The following is a 22389-nucleotide window of genomic DNA, read 5'->3' on the forward strand; positions in this document are numbered from 1 at the left end:
CAGGTTTGATGGGAAGTGTAACCCAGATGAAGCTGACCATTGGTTTCGGGACGTGGAGAGAATTTACCATGCCAAGAGGTGTTCAGATGAGAACAAACTGGCGTATACTGAGTACCTGTTGACTGGGGAAGCAGGGCACTACTAGAGCAGCATGAAAATGATCCTAGATTGGAGTAGAGCTCCTATTACTTGGGATTTGTTCAAGGAGAAGTTCTACCTTGGTGGAGATGGCCCGTGTGATGGAGAAGACCAAGCGGGAAGCTGAAGGGCAGTAGAGTCAGCTTGTTAGAAGTGGAGGACCATCTGGGTCCCATGGTGGATTTAGTTCCAGGAGGGCTCCTTACCTTAGATCGTCAGCATCTTCTGGGTCTAAGGGTTCATCCTCTCAACCCTCGGTGCATTCAAGGTAGTCTAGCCACTCAAGAGGGTTGCGGTGTTATAAATGTGGAGGGCCACATCTACAGTTTGTGTGTCCTCAGATGAGCGGTTATCGGAGGTGTAACATCTACCGTGGCGAGGGCCATTTTGCTAGAGATTGTCCTATAGTCAGGAGGACTGGACCACAGAAACACCGTGTTGGGAGATCCGTTCAGAGGGGTGGTGCCAGACCTCAAGCGACTGGACGAGTTTATGCCTTGAATGGAGCAGAGGTGTTAACTTAGGTAACCTCATCGTCAACTGTTGTTTGTTGTTTGGTATGCCTTGTGTGGTACTGTTTGATTCAGGGGAAACTCATTCCTTCATATCGGAGGCGTGTGTTGAAAAGCTGGATTTGTCTGTAGAGGAGTTAAACCTTGATCTGGTGGTGTCTACACCAACATCGGGGTTAGTAAGGATGTCATCTGTTTGTACCCGTTGTCCTGTTGTTGTAGAGGGACATCGTTTTAAGATAAACCTCATATGTTTACCTTTGCAAGGGCTAGAGGTAATCTTGGGAATGGATTGGCTATTTGCCAATCGCATCCTTATCGATTGTGGTAACAAAGAGTTGATATTTCCTAGTGAAGATGAAGATATGTCCCTGTCGATTGATGTGTTGAGACAAGACATAATGGAAGGCGCCAATTGTTTCTTCGTGTTGTCACATGTGGAAGTGACATAGGAGTCAGATCGTTCGGTTCGTGAGAATCAGAGTGCAGACCTCTTAGTTGTAAACGACTTCTTAGATGTCTTTCCTAAAGAAGTTCCTGGTTTACCTCCTTCCCGAGAAGTGGAGTTTTCTATTGATCTGGTCTCAAGAGCAGGGCCAATATCTATAGCCTCTTATCGGATGGCTCCAACTGAGTTGGCCGAGTTGAAGGAGTTGATTGAAGAGCTGTTGATTGAAGTGCTTCGCCATGGGGAGCACCAGTGTTGCTAGTGAAGAAGAAGGATGGTAGCTCAAGGTTGTGTGTTGACTATCGTGAATAAGCTGACCATTAAGAATAAGTATTCGTTGCCCAGGATAGATGACTTGATGGATCAGTTGTACGAATCTACGGTGTTCTCTATGATTGATCTGAGGTCAGGTTATCATCAGATCTTGGTGAAAGTAGATGATGTGGAGAAGACGGCGTTTAGGTCTAGATATGGCCACTATGAGTATGTAGTTATGCCTTTTGGTGTGACTAAGGCTCCAGCCATTTTCATGGACTATATGAATCGAATTTTCAGACTGTTCTTAGATAGGTTCGTTGTTGTCTTTATAGATGACATACTTGTCTATTCTAAGACTCGGGAAGAGCATGAAGATCACCTTAGGGCAGTGCTTGGAGTATTGAGAGAAAGAAAATTGTATGCCAAGCTGTCTAAGTGTGAGTTTTGGATGGAAGAGGTTTCGTTTCTTGGGCACGTGATTTCAGCCGGAGGAATTTTTGTTGATCCCGCTAAGGTGCAAGCAGTACTTCAGTGGGAGAAACCTAAGACTGTGACTGAAGTCAGAAGTTTTGTGGGTTTGGCGGGCTATTATCGCCGTTTTATTGAGAGTTTTGCTCGGATTGTGGCGTCGTTGACGTAGCTAACTAGGAAGGATCAACCTTTTATTTGGACAGACCGGTGTGAATCTAGCTTTCAAGACCTAAAGCAAAGGTTGACTAGTGCACCAGTTTTGGTTATCCTTGACAAAGGTAAATCTTTTGAGGTTTTCTGTGATGCTTCTCATCAGGGATTAGGGTATGTGCTGATGCAGGAGAAGAAGGTAGTGGCATATGCTTCAAGACAACTCAAGGCTCATGGAAGAATTACACCACTCATGACTTGGAGTTGGTAACTATTGTCTTTGCTTTAAAGATCTGGAGACACTACCTGTATGGTGCACAATTTTAGGTGTTTAGTGATCACAAGAGTCTGAAGTATCTCTTTGATCAGTGCATGTTTCCGCGTTGATGGTCAGAGAGTTAGAGTTGGTGGAAAGCTTCAGAGATTTGAGATTGCAGGTGGAATTCGAAGTTGATAGTATCAGATGCAGTAATTTGGTGGTGTCCAATGACTTGTTGAGACTTGTCAAAGAAGAGAAGTTGAAAGATGTTGAGCTTCAAAAGTCAGCGGGTTTGATTGGGACTGAGCAAGGTAAGGATTTTACCTTGGGGGCTTATGACATTTTGAGATTTAGAAGCAGGGTCTGTGTCCCTAGCAATTCAGAGTTGAAGAGGTTAATCCTTGAGGAAGGTCATAAAAGCCGTTTTAGCATGCGTCCTTGCATGACTAAAATGTATCAAGACCTCAAGGAGTCTTTTTGGTGGTCTGGTATGAAGAGAAATGTAGCTTAGTTTGTTGCTTCTTGTCTAACCTGTCAGAAGGCTAAGATAGAGCATCATAGACCTGGAGTTTTGTTGTAGCAGCTCGAGATACCTGAGTGGAAATGGGATAGCATAGCCATGGATTTTGTTAGCCATTTGTCACGCACAGTTAGAGGTCATGATGCGATTTCGGTGATTGTGGATAAGTTGACCAAGAGTGCTCACATCTTAGCGATTAATTTGAGGATGTCGATGTCGAAGTTGGCGTAGTTGTACATCAAGGAGATTGTGAGACTGCATGGAGTGCCTTCTAGCATCGTATCAGATAGAGATTCGCGGTTCACATCCCGCCTTTAGCAAACACTTCAGAGTGAGATGGGCAGTAGGCTGCAATTGAGTTGAGCGTATCATCCCCAAACTGATGGGCAATCAGAAAGGATGATCCAATCACTTGAGCACTTGCTAAGGACATGTGTTTTGGATCACTTGGGAGTCTCGGATGAGGTGTTGTCGTTGGTCGAGTTCACCTTCAACAATAGCTATCAGGCCAGTATTGGTATGGCGCCGTTTGAAGCCCTGTATTGAAGACGCTGCAAAACACCTTTGTGTTGGCATCAAGATGGAGAAGCACTGTTAACTGGGCCAGAGTTGATACAGTAGACTACAGAGAAGGTGAAGCTGATTCAAGAAAGGACGTGGGCATCTCAAAGTCGGTAGAAGTCTTATGCTGATCAGAGACGTAGACCCTTGGAATTTGAAGTTGGGGATCATGTCTTCCTCCGAGTGACTCCTACTACTGGTGTAGGAAGAGCTATTCGTGATAGGAATTATCTCCTAGGTACCTTGGTCCTTATCAGATCCTAAGACGTATAGGATCAGTTGCCTATGAGATAGCCATGCCACCCCAATTTGCAAACATTCATCCAGTGTTCCATGTCTCACAACTTAGGAAGTATGTGTCTGATCCCTCACATGTGCTTGAAGCTGAAGACGTTCAAGTTAGAGAAGATCTATCTATGGAGGTGCAACCTATCAGAATTGAGGAGAGCCAAGATAAGCAACTTAGAGGCAAAACCATCTAATTTTCGAGGTCGAAAATTCACTACAACAAAAAAGTGAATTACATACATCAAAAATCCGTATATAAGACCCAAAATCCGTTTATAATATTTGGTTATATATGGATTACATATGGGCAAAAATTCATATATAATACTATCGTAGCTAGGTTTATATACGGATAAATCCGTATATAACTTATATACGAAAATTATATATGGATATATCTGTATATAACGTATATACGGATAAATCTGTATATAACTTATATACAGAAATTATGTACGGATATATCTGTATATAACCTATATACGGATAAATCCATATATAACTTATATACGGATTTTATATATCGATATATCCGTATATAACTTATATACGGATAAATTCGTATATAACTTATATACAGTTAACTCTGTATATAACTTATATACGGATAAATCCGTATATAATGGTTTAAGAAGAGCTAAATAAATACCTTGTATATAGCAGTTCCCCATGCACAATATACAAGCAGACCTGGACATTATAGTGAATATTCACAATTGATATAAGCAAACTTGGACATTATACATTGCACATTGACATATAAATCCAATAAGCTTTTCAGATACACTTAATCCACAAAGGAAACATTGTATATGAATACATAAATATTGTTTACATCAATATAACTGCAAGAATAAACATTAGGTAAGTTCATAAACGGATTGTGGTTGGGGTTCTAAATAAGTTCAACAGTAATGGAAATAAGTTCTATAAAATGCCTAATAATGCATATAATCATTTCCATCTTGTGGTTGTTCATCTGGTGGTTGCTGGTGTGATGGTTGTTGTTCTAGAGGTTGCTGTTCTGGTTAGACATCATTGGGTACTTCATTTTGAACTTGAGGATTTTGAAGGTTTAAAAAGTCTTGTGCAGCTGCGGCTGCTGAAGGCGGAAGGAATGGCAAGAGGACGCCAATAAATCCTTCAAACTTTTCAAGCTGCTGATCATATTGTTGTAACTACGATTTTAGGTTAACAATTTCTTCTGAATTTTGTTGTTGAGCAGTAGAAGATGCCTGTGTCTGTTGGATGTAACTATCAACACAGTCATCTTGGGAAGTGACATTTCCAATGTCGTATACGCATCCCTTGTATTTTCCACCAGCAGCCTCTAACCAACATCGGTTTCTCAATCTTTCCTCCTCCGCAGGGTCTAGAGGAGAAGATGTTGAGACACCAACAGATGTAGTCTCAGATATTATTTGAGAAAATTTTGCAACAAATTGTTCCTGTTAAATGAATAAATATTATCATTAAACATGAGGTTTAAAAACCGAAAATTTATAATGTGATAGAGTTAGTATAAACTTACATGGGTCCGCCTAGACCTTTCGTCCACAAATTCCCCTAATGATTGACGAATATGTATCTGCTGAAATTTTTAAAATTTATGATTACAAATATAAGAAAAAAAATGTACAAGTTACATACCAAACGAATAGCATGCTTATGCACGCTTATAGATCCTCTAGTGTGCAAACAACCACCCTTTTTAGATGTCCGATTCTTCTTTGCCATTTCACACTTTTCTCTATAAAGTGGCATGCTCCACTTTTCCAAAAGAGCATTCCAAGTATCGTCCCCCAGTTAATCAGGTCTTTTTCCTAGAGTTCTAGCTTTTTTATACATCTTTGAGAGTCTATGAGATGCCTTGGTGTGATAATTTTTTTTTACCTTTTCCTCATCTTCAGGCTTCCATGAAAACCTTTCTCTGTTATATTAGAAATAATAGGTTTGAATAAGTAAACAAGTTCAAAGTATAAAAGTGTATCAGTAACATTTTCTAATTCAAGAAATTAATCTTATTGATTGTTAGAAATGAATGTTCTGGTTGTGAAGGAAACAAAACAAATTACTTTTCTGTAGCTGCACCAAAGTAATCCCTTCCTTGGAATGGCAGCAATGGTTATATCAGGAATGCACGAGAGTTGAATCACGCAACAAACAAGGGGCTGGAAACATGCATGCATTGGATTATTTTGTATTTCAGCTAGCTGATGTTGTTGTAGTACAAATTAAATGCAGGACACCAACTATTGACTTTGTTCCAGGAAGATTGTAGTATTCTATTATCTTTTATACACATGAATAATAGGTTTGATTTACACATACAGAGAATAATTGCTCAGTGTAACAGGATTGGGATTGAAAAATGTGTACCTTAAAACGTTCGAAGAAGACATCTCTGGTTGACTTAGGGATTGAGCCCCATGTTAGCCATGGCTCATCAAACTGTTGCTTGATGGTGGCTGTGATTGCCTTCGATGTAGTTTTTGTAGGACAAAACCTAAAACAAAATTAAACTCAAACATTAAAATAATACAACAATGAATTTTCTATATATTAATTGAGTTAATTTTTTTCTTACCCTCCAACGGGTGTAATCATTGGACGACTATTGGAACATTCTTCCACGTAATTGGCGGCTGAACTGGAATGTGGATCTGCATCCTCTATACCAGGTGATGGTGCAATATTTATGGAAGTTGATGGGTTAGAACCAACATTGGGAGAGAGTGAAGCCATTCGATGAGGAGGCACTTGGTATGGAGTGGGTGTCAAGCCAGGCACTTGTATCGGAGGTGGAAGAGATGTGCCAATGGAGGTAGGTGTAGATGTAGGAACTTGATGTGGAGTGGGAGTCAAGGCAGGAATAACTAATGGAGGTGGAATAGATCTACTAGTGGAGGTAGAGGTAGGTGTAGTTGGCTGACTGGTTGAACCAATTTCATTATTGAAACGTGTCATCAACTTCACTACATAAGATTTCTTCCCCTTCCCCTTATCAAAATTTTCTGAAGGTGGAATAGGAGGGCCAGAAGCACCTGATGCCATATTCTTGAACATAATACATATTTTTATACAATAGAAGAAAAGAAAATTTAGAAATAGTACAATCAGAGATAAAAATGTGTAACAAGTAAACCAAAAACAATATTATACTCCAAAAACAAACAAAAAACACGAGTAAAAACCAAACACATCAACAACATATGAAGTCGCATTGTTTTTGGCTTTCTAATAAAACTCTATTAGTAATAGTTTAATCTTAAGACTTACATTGATAAGTCTTAAGATTGTGGACAACATTATAAATGCAACAAAAATAAGGAGGAACACACCCTAACTCTATTGAGTGCTAGAACTATGAAATTAATCTTCATTGTCATCTTCACCCTGTTCCTCTACATTGTATTCTTCTGATTCCGTTGTATCTTCATCTATTTGCCCTTGAAATGATGAAATATTGTTAGGGTCCACTTCTTCAAGACCAATTTCTACATCTTGTAATCAGACTACTTCTTCAACTTCAATGACGTCATTAACATGTGACATTTCCGCCACTTGGTATGGCACATCGACTTCTACATCATTAGAATCAATGCGACCTCTAGGCTTCGTTTTTATCGCAACACACCAACCTCATTTTTCCGTGCGTGATGTAAGATATGGTACATAATACACTTGTTGTACATTATTTGCAATTATAAAAGGATCAAACAACACATATCTTTTATCCATTCGAATATCCACAATGCCATACTTTGAATTCACCCTTGTACCTACTCTCGATGGATCAAACCAATCACAATAAAATAATACAATTTTCTTTTATGTGGTTGTTGAATTGTATTCCAACTCATAGACGTGTTTAATGACACCATAGAAATCATCTTGACCTCCTTCTGTTAGCCCTTTAACATGAACCCCACTATTTATTATCCTCTTGCCCTGACTCCATGCATGGGTATGAAATTTGTATCCATTAGCAAAGAAGGTGTGCCATTCCTTTACACACCTTAAAGGAGCAAGTGATAAATCTCTAAGATGTTGGTTCCTCACACTTAAAGGATCATTATGAACCTACAACCATTCAGGATATGAACCTATTCAACAATGTAATGATTAAAGAATTAAGGAAGAAATGAATGTATAAGAATGATAGGAAGTCGCACTTTTTTCCTGAACCACAATGGGAAATTAGCATGTATGTATGTCAAACTGTTTGACTCAGATAGTTGATAGGTATGTAAGAATGAGCTGTCGACATGTATGACGAGATTAGATCAAAGACAATTAATTATATTAAATGAAAGAATTGGGAAATATAATTGATTTTGGAGGCTTACTCAAGGTAAGGTTCAACTTCATTACAATTGATCAATACGTGAACATGAGCTGATCTTAATTCTTCATCACTTAACCAATGTGTTGATTCCCTTCTAGAATGACGGCCAGGTTGGTCAAACACTGATAATGTTGTCGTAAAGCTTTCTATTTGAATGTCTACTTCATTTCTACTGCTTTGTGGTGTTAACATGAAGTTTTTGAAATAGTGGGAACAAAAATGAGTTGTTTCTCTGTGCAAGTATGATGAGCAAATAGATCCTTCAACCCTAGCTTTATTCTTTATTGAACGTTTAGCATATCCCATGAACCTACAAATTTGAAACTGATATGTTAGGATTTTTGAATTATGCCTAGTAAATTGAACACTAAGATGTCATATTGTCACCTTTCAAATGGGTACATCCACCTATAGTGGACTAGTCCACCAAGTCGTGCCTCATATGGAAGTAAGCATTCCATAAACACATGACAGTCATGGCTTTTCATCCCAATGAGCTTTCCCCTATTCACATCAACACACCTTGACAAGTTAGAAGAATATCCATCAGGCATCCTAAGAGCTTTTACCCAATGACAGACTTGTTTTGTTTGGTCTGCTGAAAGTGTATAATTTTCTTTTGGCTTATACATGTTTCCATTGGTATGACTTTTTAGCTCCAAATCTTTTCATCTACAGTACAAAGCTATATCCATTCGAGCCTTGTCATTGTCTTTTGTCTTCCCCGCAACATTCATCGCAGTATTAAAGATGTTGTCAAAGAAATTTTTTTCAATGTGCATGAAATCAAGATTATGCCTTAACAAATTATCCTTCCAATAGGGAAGATCCCAAAAAATGCTTTTTTTCGTCCAATTATGCCACTCACTGTATCCATCAATTCTTGGTGCACCATTTTCAGTTATTTTAGGATAACCATTGATTCTATTCCAAACTTCTGCTCCCGTAAGATATGGTGGTGCGTCATCCATCTCCACTTCCACCTTCTTGAAATCATTCCTATTCCTCCTAAAGGCATGGTCATTCGGTAAAAACCTCCGATGGGAGTCAAACCACAAATTTTTTGCCCCATGATATAATCTAAAAGCCTTTGTATGCTCCATGCAATGTGGGCATGCCAGTTTACCATGAGTGCTCCAGCCGGACAACATACCATTAGCACGTCAGCGTGGCCCTCAAAATAAAGTTTTGTTTCCTTGAAATATCATATGTTATCACACCCGTCCACAACTTCTTCAATTCGTCTATCAAGGGCTCTAAGTACACATCTATGCCAACCTTTGGATTGAATGGCTTGGGAATGAGACATGTCAAGAACATGTAAGGTTTAGAGATGCAGATTTCTGGAGGAAGATTATAAGGGGTGACAATAACTAGCCAACATGAATATGGTATATTTGATGCCTGTACATATGGTTTAAAACCGTCAGAGCATAAACCGAGTCGTACATTGCGTGGCTCGATACCAAAGTCAGGATATGCTCTATCAAAGTGCTTCCAAGCCTCTCCATCTCATGGATGACGCAAAACACCATTCGTCGACATGTTCTGATAGGGCCATGTCATTTGTCCTGCAGTTTGTGTTGAGGCATACATTCTTTGTAGTCTGGGAATTAATGGCAAATAGAACATTGATTTCATAGAAACTTGTTTTGTAGTAGTTGCTCCTGTGTTACGTGGTTGATATCTTGGCTTTCCACAAATTTTGCATTCAAGCAACGCACCATCATTCTTACCATATTCATTATCATAGAAGAGCATGCAACCATCCACGCAACAATCAATCCTCTCTGATTGTAATCCTAACTTTGATACACACTTTTTTGCATCGTAGTATGTTTTAGGCAAACCTGATTTGATGGGTGTTGCATCCATAACCATTTTTGCAATAAAATCTATGCATTGGTTAGGAATATTCCAATTTGACTTGCAAGCTAATAGTCTGACACACATTGGTAATTTCGAATCTGATGCTCCTTCATACAACGGTTGGTCTGCATCCAACAAAAAATTAAAAAACCTTTGTGTTTCTTCATTCGGAGCCTCTTCAATGTTATTAGAAGTAGATGTTTGGCACGACTCATTTTGCCTAAGAGCATCATGCACCATGTCTTCCATTGTTTGAAATTGATTAATTTGACCACGTTCTGTCTCTACAACCATCCAACTTTCATGATTATGTACATCATCTTCTGGCATTCTTTCCCCATGATCCTCCCAAATGAAATAATTAGGCTTGAAATCGTTCTTGTAAAGGTGAACCTTCACAATTCTTTCGTGCAGAATCTTTGTATAATCGCACTTTAAACATGGACATCGAAGACCCCCATCTCTACGATAACGTTCTTGTTCACAAGCTTTACTTATAAACTCTTCAACACCCAATACAAAAGACTCTTTCAAAGCACCTCTTCCTCTATGACACCTATCGTACATCAATGAACGATTTGGTTGAGCATGATCCATGTTCTGTACATAAATCGATTACAAAACAATTAGCCAATGGTTAATACATGTCTCCATATTAGGACACGTGCCCTATCAAATGGCTTCCTAAACTCCATATTAGGACACGTGCCCTATCAAATGGCTTCCTAAAGAATAACCTAAATTAATTTAGGTCATTAACAAATGTGTGACCTGTGAGTGATTTCTAGTGGAGTGAACCTCCTAATGATTAATAAAATCAACCTTTCTGCTCGAATATGAATTCTTATGATATATGAGAAATTTAGTAAGTTATTTATGAGCAATGATGATAAATCTCTTACCCAACACTACTATTATTGTGTATTTTATTCAATTTAAGATTTAACCTCACATTTACAAAACTAACATGTATTATTAAACTTTTATTGAGTTAAGTCTTTGTTTTTTGACTTCACAAGAACTTAATTTTCTTAGTGAAGTGTATATAGTGTGGCTGAAGAGGACAAGAATGGCAGTAGAATGTAAGTGTGAGTGGACGTTCCAATCTTGACAACTCACTAACCTTTCACATTTCTCCGATATTATCAAAATTAATTACAACTACATAATCACACCACCCAAGATTCATGCTTACGCGGATGTATACTTCCCTACTTATACTTATTTCTCATTTCAATATTTGTTAAGAAACATATTTTATACGTCAAAAAATTACAATACTTAAGCTAAAATAACTATATATATCCATTTATTTTTAAACTTTAAAAAACAAAATTTTATGTTAGAGTTCAGGATTAAAAATATATTTAATGTTATTTACTATTTACAAACTATCTTAACTTAATAATATATTGCGATAAATAAAATCTATTTTGTTCAAGTAACATGAGTTTTTAAACTATTTTTGTGAGAAATGACTGATGTAAAGAATACTCCTATGATTCAAATAACATCCCATATATTCTATTTTATTATGAGAAAACTGCTAAAAATTGTTGAACAATGGTGAATGGTGTCAAAGAGTAAAATGTTTCATTAAAATATAGCAATATATAATTTTTATGATTTTTCAAATGTGTTTTTTATATTGTTTTCAATAAAATGGTTTTAATATTCTAAATCACAGTCTTAAAATATTTTTCTAATAATATTTAAAACAACTCAAGGTTTATGATAATTACAGTTTCTTCTTTTACAAATTCATTACCTTGTCTTAGAAAAAGTATAGTTTTAGATTCACATTCGATAATTATATTTTATGAATTAAATGGAAATGCTAATCACAAGCGAGAGATGACAACGGTTAAATGTGAGTTCAAACATCTTTTTTATAAAACTTTTCTAAATTTAAAATTGTTATTAAAACATATTTCATTTATTAGATTTGATATTATTTTATATTATCATTAAATATTTATAATTTATTTCAATTTATTATTTATCTTTTCATGATAATGTCATAAATATTTATTTCATGTATCATATCTGATATATAATATAATTCTTAATAAAAGTAATCTCAAATTCATTTATTAAAGGTCTTTTAAAATCGTTTTAAGAAAAATAAAGTTTTTTAAAATGTGGTGACAATTTTAAAGTTTTGTATAAATAAAAATTTTGGTTTTAAAATAACTTAAGTCTATATTAGTATATGTTTCCGTCAAATCTATTCGTATCTCAGGGTTAAAATTATAATTTTACTAGAGTATTTTTTATTTCCGTTCATGGGCGTAAGTTCTTCACTGCAAAAGTAATTTTGCTTTCTTCGTCATCGTTATATGTAAACCACATTGTCAGTTTTGATGTCAACCAATGTGTTGTTAATTGTTTAAAAACATGTATATAAATATTACAAAGAGAAGACTAAGTTTCTTTGAACACTTCAATGTCATCGAATTAAACACAACACAAAAAAGAAATGACATTTAACCTCTTTTTCACTTATGGGTATCTCACCTTCACTTGCCAAGAAATGAAAAACAATTACCAACATAACTGAAAACAATATAAACTAGGCCTATGATAGACAATGTTTAAATAATATATGGACCAATAGTGAAGAAGTTTGTTGCATAAAACATGTTGTCCTTTAATCATTAGTTGGCACATGCATCTTCATGCATCGTATGCGTTAACAACATTTTTATCATTTTCCATTCATTTTTTTTACATAACAATAAATGTGCATGTTTTTATTTAAATAAAAAGCAAAAACGAAAATTTCATGCTTTAATGAATAAATAAATAAGGCAAAATAAAAACCATTTAGTCTAATAAATAAATAGTTTAAACTTATAAAACTTTCATCATTTTCAATTTCTATCATAACAATATTAAGGACTTGTGATTTCCGCCTATTTTTAGCATGCATCATTTCTACATTTTCGCATATTTAGTTTTCATCTAATTCAAATTAATAAAAACAGTATAAAGTGAAATAAAAAACAACGGCGGGACTTCCACGACATCCTTATAGGACTCGAGTGAACTCTGAGGCTATGGAAGTTTGGGAAGAAGAACGTGAAGCTATAAGGGCCGATATTAGCCAACTAAAAGATCAAGTCGGTCAAATCTTGGAGGCTTTGAAAACCATGAAGAGTGCAGGAGAGACTTCGTCTATAAAGGTCGAGGATAATGCTCACGCTCCAATACATAACGCTGTAGGCACACAATTCACGTTTCCAATGTATGGTTTGCCACCAGGTTACACACCACCCACTGGACATCATTCAGAGGCAGAGCACACTTCTTTGGCATTTCCCATAACAAATGGTTTACTTCCAATTAGTACTCAAGGGCCTATCCTCACGACAGAGACGAAGATGAATGAAACGTCCAAGTCTCCTCACACAGTTGTTGCACATGATGTTTCGACTAAGGCCACCATACACACAGACACAGAAGAAGACAAAAGTAAACTTGAAGTACTGGAAGACAGGCTAACAGCCATAGAGGGGTTTGAAAGTTACGGGTTTGGTGATGTGGCGAAGTTGAGTTTGGCCCCAGGAGTGATAATTCGACACAAGTTCAAGGTGCCAGAATTTGAGAAGTACAAGGGTAACACATGCCCTAAGAACCACTTGACCATGTATTGCCGAAACATGGCTGCTTACGCTCATGATGAAAAATTACTTATCCATTTCTTTCAAGACAGCTTGGCCGAAGCAGCATTGAGTTGGTATACACATCTGGAATCCTCTCATATCCGTTCTTGGGCAGATTTGACAGACGCCTTTGTAAGGCAGTACAAATACAATGTGCACGTCGCGCTAGACAGGTTACAATTACACCACATGGCAAAGAAAGAAGGGGATATTTTTAAGGAGTACGCGCAACGATGGAGAGAATTGGCAACGCAGGTTAAGCCACCTCTATACGACAAAGAGATGGTTGCAATGTTTGCGAAAGAATCGAGATCGGGCTAAAGAATGGGAAAATTACATCTCAAGCCACCACTCCAAAAAAATCCATTTTAATCGAGAAAAAGAGAAAGAAGGGGGAGTACATGGAACGTCAACAATATCCATATGGGAAGGTCATGCGCCCACTCATGTCTATCAACCAAGTCTAAGTTACCCTCCTTATGTGAACAATACAGTGTCTAGTCCCCAAACAATATCTCAACCGCTAGGATATTATCAACCACAACAGGCTTCGAATAATGCCTGGGGCACTGGAGCCGGCTTGGGTTCTGATCATAACGTTGACCAAAGGGATCATCCTAGGAGGAACCCAGAGAAAAATTTCACTCCCATTCCTATGACATATACGGAACTGTTACCCCATCTCCTTAAGAAAGGTCTGGCCAGTGTTCGTCCCATGAAACCCTTACGACCTCTATACTCCAAAATTTTTGATGCAAATGTGAGATGTGATTTTCACGGGGAAGCATTGGGCATTCAACGGAAAAGTGCACGTCCCTTAAATTCAAAGTACAATCTCTAATTGATGTAGGATGGTTGAAGTTCCAAGAGGATAAACCTAGTGTTGGAGTAAATCCCCTTTCCAAGCATGGAAATACCTCAACAAATGCCATCGAGGTTGGATGACACAAGCTAGTAAAGAATGTAAGTGAAATTCGAAGATCTAAAAGGTTCATTTTTGAAAATCTGGTAAAATTAGGTTTGCTAAGGAGCAAAGGTGACCTTGAGAAGGCATGTGGAGTACATCCAGGAGCCGAGCATTTCATTAAGGAGTGTACCAAGTTTAGAAGAATTCTTCAAGATCTGATCGACCGAAATTTCCTACAAATATACCACAAGGATAAAGAAGAAGATGTATTTGCAAACCCAAGGGCTGAAAGATAAAGAATTTGTCTGTGATGCTTATTGAAATGTAATAGTTTTTAATTAACCTCACTGCTTTGCCCAGAGCCTTGGGGTTCGTGCGTTACGGGTTGACACTTTCTTTTGCATTTGGTTTAATATTAAATCATGTTTGTTTTATTTTTTTCATCATCTCGTGTCTTAAATTTTTTTAACTCAAATAATACGGATATGACAATGAATGTTTTGAAAACAATAATGTTGATTTTCCTAATTTTGAGCACCCTATCAATAACATGGAAGATGATTATGATTGACCCATAACCCTCTTCAGTGTTAATGAGATTTGTGAAGTAAGATTCTAAAGAAATAAAACCCCATCAAGGAGAGGTTGAAATCTTTAATATAGGAGAAGAAAGCGAGAGATAAGAGGTAAAAGGTTGGCGCTAGCATGAAGAAAGAGTTCAACACGAGTTACTACTCAAGCTAAAATGTCTTCAGAATCAATGATGAAGTACGAAAGTAGTTCGATGCGAGATTCTTAGCCGGGGCAAAATACTCCCAATGGGTGGCAAGTATCGTGTCGAAGAAGGACGATAATGAGCAAATGTGTGTCGATTATTGTGATTTAAAGATAATTTCTCATCACCGCAAACCTGAACAATCAAACTTCACATCGTCCCCCAAAAATGAATGGGGCAATCAAGGCCATTAATAAAAAATATCAAGAGGATTGTACCTTCGATTTACTCGGTTACTACACATCGGTACGCATGTCGACTAGGGCAACACCTTTTTCTTTGGTATATGGAACAGAAGCAATACTACACTTCGAGGTAGAAATCCCATCCCTACAAGTGTTAGTGGAAACCAGTTAGAAGAAGCAGATTGAGTTCAAACCCGGTTTGATCAACTCAATCTCATTGAGAAAAAAGATTGACCGCAACATGCCATGGGCAACTATACCAGCAAAGGGAATTCCAAGAAGGTGAATTGGTCCTAAAAAGGATTTTGCCAATACCAAAGGATCACAGGGGCAAGTGGACTCCAAATTATGCAGGCCCGTATGTGGTAAAGAAGACTTTTGGTGGTGGTGCACTTATTCTCACCAGAATGGATGGAGAGGAGTTGCCTTTGCCAGTTAATTTTGGCGCAGTAAAAAAAATTCTAATGATTCCATGATAGGGAATGCTTTTAAAGTGGAATTGACAATACTATATTGTTTTATTCAATAAATCTTTTTTCATCTCTTTCATAAGGTCATTCTTAACTTTCAAAATGCCTCCCGACAATAATAAGCATCACAGGCAGATTCACTGGGTGCGAGTGTATTCTTAAAGGATGTCGTGGAATTAAAACAAAACGGAAAGTATTTGGGTCTCACATGAATTTTCACCTATACATTCATGCATTCATCATAGTACAGGCATCATCATAGGAAAAGCATGGCACACCATGCATCGCCAACATTCAACAGGAATTCGTGAATTCGATAGAATACAATTCAAGGAAAATACATCAATGACAAAATTTAGAATTTTCAAAAAAAAAAAACAACAAAAGAAAAAAATATATTTGTTTCGAGATTGTCAAAGCTCAGTTTTCATCCTGGCACCAAAGCCTAGTTTTCATCTTGGCACCTAAGCCCAATTTTCATCCTGGCACCTAAGCCCAGTTTTCATCCTGGCACCAAAGCCCAGTTTTCATCCTAGCACCTAAGCCCAGTTTTTATCCTGGCACCTAAGCCCAGTTTTCACCCTGGCACCAAAGCCCAGTTTTCATCTTGGCACCCAAAAACAAAATTATATGAGGTTTGTGTGTCTCCCCCATCAAGTTTTACGAGGTTTGTGCGCCTCAGCATCAAGTATTCACGAGGTTCATACACCTCTCCAGCAAAGTTCATAGGGTATGACACACCCTCCATGGGTGTCACGGCTATTCAGCAAAGTCCATAAGGTTGCTACATTCTCTACCAGGTACGCTTCGAGGTAATCTCTTTCCTTTTCTTTAGACCCAAACGAAATTAGTGTCTTTATCTTTATTTAGCTTTTACTATGATAACACAAAAACTCTAAGGTTCATGTTATCTAGCAAAATCCAAATAAAGAGGGCAGCTGTCAACACCCAATTTCGTCCAGGTAAGTAAATAATTAAAAATAAAGAATAAGAGAATAATAATTAATGGTGGGTAAAAAGGGATAAAATAATAACTATAATACCGGATACAATATTTTTGAAATGTTAGTTTAATATGGTAATTATTTGAATCAATATTATGCTAATAATTATAAACAGTAATTAAAATAGTATATTAATATAATTTGCTGCGTCAATTGCTTTTAAAGAGGAGAATATGATTTTTTTTAAAATGGACAAATTTTCTAACAATATTGATAATCAATGTTTTGAGTATTATTTAATGTTTTTCTGGAAACCAAGACTATTTCTTTCCCTATTTTGTTTTATTGTCATTTAATTCACAATTAAGGCAAGATTGCCATAATATTACAGTGTGTGTATATAAATACGCACTCTTTCATAGAAAGAAGGGGACGAAAGAATAGAGAGAAGGAGAAAGAGGAAAAAATAATAAAAAGAGAGAAAGACAATATAAAGAAAAATAGGTTCTCACCCATAAGGGTTCTGTCAACGGCAATCACCAAAGAAGAAATACAAGAGTATTGAAAGCTAAAAAGGTATGTCACCTCTACACCATTATGTTTTTTCCCTTTTTATTGTACTCTGAAGTTTTTCCTAAAGGTATTATTTTTCCTACACACAAATAATGTTTTTTTTAAATCATAAATTTTTTTATAAGTATGTGTCGGCTTATGGCCAGTTTCTTTCTTTTTCCCACCATTCTTAAATAATAAAAAAATATGAGATCTTTAAAACAAAAAAAAATTTCAATCTTGTTAAACCAAATCTTTGTTGGGTTCGCTTTTCAAAAATATAAATCAATCTATAATAATTTTTAAAACAAACTCACAAACCTTTTTCTACATAAAGAGCTACGCGATCCCTGATTGTCCATCTTAAATGGATATACGTAGAAGCAAGGTCAATCCTTGTCGGGTTCATAAAACAAAAAAAAACTATTTTTGTTTCTTAATAGTTTCTTTATTTTTTTAAGGGAAAATTAAACATTTATCAAAACCACGTCAACTTTATACATTTAATTAAAGGTACTGCTTTTAGGCAGACGCAGTAGAGTGCTAATACCTTCCTTACTCGTAACCGATTCCCGAACCTAAAATCTACTTTTCGCAGACCATGTCTTATTTTTTGGTTTTCCATAGTTCTTCCATAAGAAATTATGGTGGCGACTCCAAAATCTTTTCTTAATCCCGTTTGTTTTTCGGCTCGTCATCCCGTCGCTATCCCGGTTGCGACAAAGCCACAATCACCAAAGCAACTTATGGCTTCTCAATTAACAATGTAAATGGTAATCACATCAAAACCATTAAACTAAATAGAATAGCTATTTACTCATTAAACAAAACATAATAACTACTTACCCTTTTGTGGTGCTTTCCTTTTTGAATTCCAAAAGCTTCCTCCACTTATCTTACCCTTCGAATACTTTGCAGTCCTATATCACACAAATTCAACTGGAGAAAACCATATAAAACATATATATAATTAATAATATAAATTATATGTTATAGTCCTTAAAAATTGCGTAAACATACCTTAACACGCCTTTTAATGTTCACTCAATGTCCTAACAATGCACCAAAGTAGTTCACAACACACCAACCAAACCAAACCCCATTTTGTGCCGAAATACCAAAGAACAAAAGGGTTTAGGATTTTCTCATTTTACAAATGAAATCACTTAGGAATGAACAAAATTTACTTACCACAACAATCACCAATTCAGCATATCTACAACATCGAACACTGAAAGATGCTTAGACATTCGAACTTCTTCTCTGTGAATCACCGCAACATTAAACCACTACACACCAAAGAAATAAAGATATATATTAAAGGAACAATATTCTGGACTTACCACAGAGTCACTAAGACTGAATGACGGTGACCCAAAATCATAGTGCGAGAACAGCAGTCCTAGGGTTCCTCTGCAACTGGAAGATCACGGCGGCGTTGACGGAGAACACAATTACCACACAACGGCACCACCACTGGAACACCATGATTTAAGGTAGGGACTCCTATGGTTTGAGCGACGAAGATGATGGTTCAGGATTAAGCCTATGATTGATGACAATCGCTTGATGACAAGAATGGCCAGAGAAGAACCAAATTTACTAAGCATTAGGGTTTGATTTACTTATCCGATTAAGCTACTCAACGCCCAAATACGACACTGCACCCAACAATGAGCCCCAACCATAGTGTTTGATGAAGGATTGATGAAGGTGATAACAGTTGAAAAACTGTTATTTTCATACTTAAAATTGATACTAAAAGCAACCTTTATACTTAGAAACTAGCTTGAAATCATGCTTTTCTTCATATTTTTAGAAATAAGAGAGCTGGACAGGTTTATGCTTGATTTCAGTGTTTTTGTGCAGGTTTTAAGGTGAATTTGGTGAAAGAAGTGAAGAAGGAGAGAGATGAAATCAGAAAAGACATCAAAAAGTGCAAAAGGAGAAGCCGAAGTCACCGCTCAGCGGTAGTTTACCGCTGAGCGGCACTCAGGCACTCACGGGAGATCCGTTGAGGGGCAAAATGGCTGCTGAGGGGAGAAAGCAAGACACGCACTTACCGCTGAGCGGTATTTTACCGCTGAGCGGCACTTTAATGGGCTTGGACCTAATTTTTTGTAATTTACGAATGGTATTTAAGCTTTAGGGTTTCCTAGGGTTAGGTATCTCTGGCTGGAACGAGGCAAACACTCTCTCTACCACCCCTTTGAAGGAGGATCTTGGATGCTGAGGCTTCCGCTTCACCTTTTTAGGGTTTATTCTTTCATTCTTTCATTGTAATTCATCTAGGTTCACCATGAATATGGTGAACTAACCTCTTTATGTTTGTTGGGGAATCAATGTAGTCTTGTGAAACTCTCATATATGGAATTTGTTTTTACATCTTTTAATTAAGACTTACGCTTTCTTTCATCATTAGTTAGGGTTTTTCCTCTTTGTTTAATGCTTGCATGGTTTAACTCATTCGATGCATGATTATTGGTTTTGTCGATACGGGAACGTACGGGGAAGTCTAGATCCGGGGAATTTCTCCCAATTTTATATTGGTTGTCGTTAAGCTCCTGTACTTATGAACTAATCATTAGGAATGCTAGGAATTGTATGAACTCGTGATTAGGGAGAAGCCTTCTGGAAAGGTACATTAGAGAGTGGCATTAACAATGGTGATTTGATCGTTGAATTCCTAAAATATATGAGAGTGGATAAGATGAAATTGAACCCCAACAACATATCCATACATAAATTTCATTGAAAGTGTTTATCTTTTGCTTCTTGCCATTGATCACAATTCATGCATACATGTTTATTTTCTGTTTTGCATTTTAAACCCCAATTAATTCGTTTGTAAGTCTTAGTTAATTAAGAAATCACATAACTAAACTAGGCCGTGAGTCCTTTGGGAAGAACGATACTTGGTCTTACCAAGTTTTATTACTTGAACGATTCGGTCATACTTGCCGATTGAAAACAAGTTTGTGACATCATAATTTGGTGTTCATAAATTTGTCCATCAAGTTTTTGGCGCCGTTGCCGGGGACTCGTGGTTTAACTGGTTAATTTGTGTGATTATTGATTATCTTTGACTTATTTTTTTTATTTTTTTTTTAAATTTCGAATTTTTTTATTTTATTTTATTTTTCTGTTTATATTTTTCAGTTTGTATTTTATTTGATTTTATTTTATTTTTCTGTTTTCTGTTTTTCTGTTTTCTGTTTTTATTTTCTGTTTTTTATTTTTCGGTTTTTATTTGATTTTATTTTATTTTATTTGATTAGATTAGATTTTATTTTATTTTATTTTATTTTCTGTTTTTATTTTCCTGTTTTTATTTCCTATCTTCTTATCTTTTCAATTATATCCTTTGATTTTTTTTTTCTCTATCTTTTTGTGCTAACAATTGTTTTTAGGGTTTTGTGCCTAATGTCTACAGAATTCAATTTGGTCAAGAATTTAACTATATGGGCACTCAATTCTACCAAAGTAATCTCAACCACTGGTGGGAACATGACTCAAGCATGGATCAAAGCCAATTTTGGCAAGCTGCCGGACAATTTGAGAACCAACCACAACAACAATGGCAGCAACAAAGTTTTAGAATCGACAAAGGGAAGCAAGAGATCTCTTCATTTAGACAAGGCATGGAAGAATCACTGTGGCATGCATGGGACAGGTATAAAAGCCTATTACGAAAGACTCTCAAGCATGGATTTAACGAAGGAGAAGTAGTCCTAATCTTCCTTGGAGGTCTTGGTTCACAAACCAAGATGATGCTTGACGCCTCAGCTAGAGGAAATATCAAATGGAAGACTCCAGAGGAAGCCACAGAAATAATTGAAAACATGACTACTAATAAGTGGAACAGTGAAAGAGGAGCTCCTATTCAACAAAAAGGAGTTCTACAGTTGCAATCCAATGATGCCTTGATAGCTCAGAACAAGTTAATAACTCAACAATTGGAGAATCTCTCAAAGATACTTGAACAATTGCCACAAGAGTTAAAGTCTGTTGCACAGGTACAATCTCAGTTATGCGAATTGTGTGGAGGTGACCATATCAATGGTCAATGTGCCTTTCCAGTTGAAGCCGTAGAGGATGTAAACTACATGACCAATCAGTACCGTCAAGGGAGCTACAATCAAGGGTGGAAACCACACCCAAGTATTGGTCAGGAACAAAGTGGGCAAGCTGGACAAACTGGGCAATTTAACAAGCAACAGCAACAAACCTTTCTATCAGGAAGTTTGGATGACACCCTTCAACAATTTTTGAAAAATTCTGACGCTACTCAGAAAAGCATTGAAGAATCATGTAAAAGGATGAAGATGCAGCTTCATTCCATTAGTTAGAGATTGAATGATGAGGTTAATACTGAAGTTAACCCTAAGGAGGAAGGGCAAGCCATTATCACTGAAAGTGACAAGATTCTTGATGAGAAAAAAATAGGGGGCGATGAGGAAAAGATAGAGAGAAAAGAAAAAGAAGAATTGAGTGAGAGAAATAAAGATGAAGAAAAAGAGAAAGAAGTGGTTGAGAGAGAAGAGAGAAAGAAAATTTGTGTGGAAATAAAGAAGTTGAAAAGAAAAAGAAAAGGGAAGAAAAAAATAAAAGAAAAGAAAAAGAGAAAATTTAGGGAGAGAAAAAGGAAGAAAAAGAAGATGAGAGGAAAGAAGAAGAAATCATATGAAAAATCACATCCTCATCTAAAGAAGAATCATAGGAAGGAAAAGAAATTCAAGTGCTTTATGGAAATCTTCAAGAAATTGGAGATTAAAGTTCCTATGGTTGAGACATTGCAACAGGTTCCTGGTTTGATCAAATTTCTGAAGAAGTTCAGTAGAAAGAAGAAAAAGAAGAAGGAACTTGAGGTTGGGTCAAGCTAATGACGTTAAAAGAGCGCTTGCTGGGAGGTAACCCAGTGATTTAAGAACTTTTGCTTTTATTTTGGTTTTGTAATTTTTAATTTGTGGACTTTATTTTTGTAACTATTTTGTTGGAGATAGCATCTACTAAAGGATGCTAGGTGGTTAAGTATCTACTGAAGGGTACTATGTTTGTAACACCTACTG

General features: G+C 36.6%; 3 protein-coding genes across 3 annotated transcripts; 2 read left to right on the forward strand and 1 right to left on the reverse strand.

Annotated features, from left to right (window-relative positions):
* The first annotated feature begins 2363 nt into the window (after positions 1–2363).
* LOC148197436 (uncharacterized) lies at positions 2364–2987 on the forward strand. Its single transcript, XM_088093687.1, has 2 exons — positions 2364–2738; positions 2820–2987. Exons 1-2 carry the CDS (start codon positions 2364–2366, stop codon positions 2985–2987), a joined length of 543 nt encoding a protein of 180 aa, XP_087949813.1.
* A 6478-nt stretch (positions 2988–9465) lies between these two features.
* LOC148197437 (uncharacterized) lies at positions 9466–10419 on the reverse strand. The gene has a single exon (XM_088093688.1). The coding sequence runs from the start codon at positions 10417–10419 to the stop codon at positions 9466–9468; it is 954 nt and encodes a 317-aa protein (XP_087949814.1).
* A 2462-nt stretch (positions 10420–12881) lies between these two features.
* Positions 12882–13808, forward strand: LOC148197438 (uncharacterized). The gene has a single exon (XM_088093689.1). It carries the CDS (start codon positions 12882–12884, stop codon positions 13806–13808), a length of 927 nt encoding a protein of 308 aa, XP_087949815.1.
* The last annotated feature ends 8581 nt before the right edge of the window (positions 13809–22389 follow it).

The sequence above is a fragment of the Vigna umbellata genome, chromosome 6 (assembly GCF_029865625.1).
Source record: "Vigna umbellata cultivar VRB3 chromosome 6, Vumbellata_1.0, whole genome shotgun sequence".
Classification (NCBI taxonomy): Eukaryota; Viridiplantae; Streptophyta; class Magnoliopsida; order Fabales; family Fabaceae; genus Vigna; species Vigna umbellata.

Coding starts and splice junctions, on each gene's coding strand:
- LOC148197436 (XM_088093687.1), top strand. CDS start 2,364: ATGGTCAGAGAGTTAGAGTTGGTGGAAAGCTTCAGAGATTTGAGATTG. Junction 2,739..2,819: donor GGTCTGGTATGAAGAGAAAT/GTAGCTTAGTTT, acceptor TTGTTGTAGCAG/CTCGAGATACCTGAGTGGAA.
- LOC148197437 (XM_088093688.1), bottom strand. CDS start 10,419: ATGGATCATGCTCAACCAAATCGTTCATTGATGTACGATAGGTGTCAT.
- LOC148197438 (XM_088093689.1), top strand. CDS start 12,882: ATGGAAGTTTGGGAAGAAGAACGTGAAGCTATAAGGGCCGATATTAGC.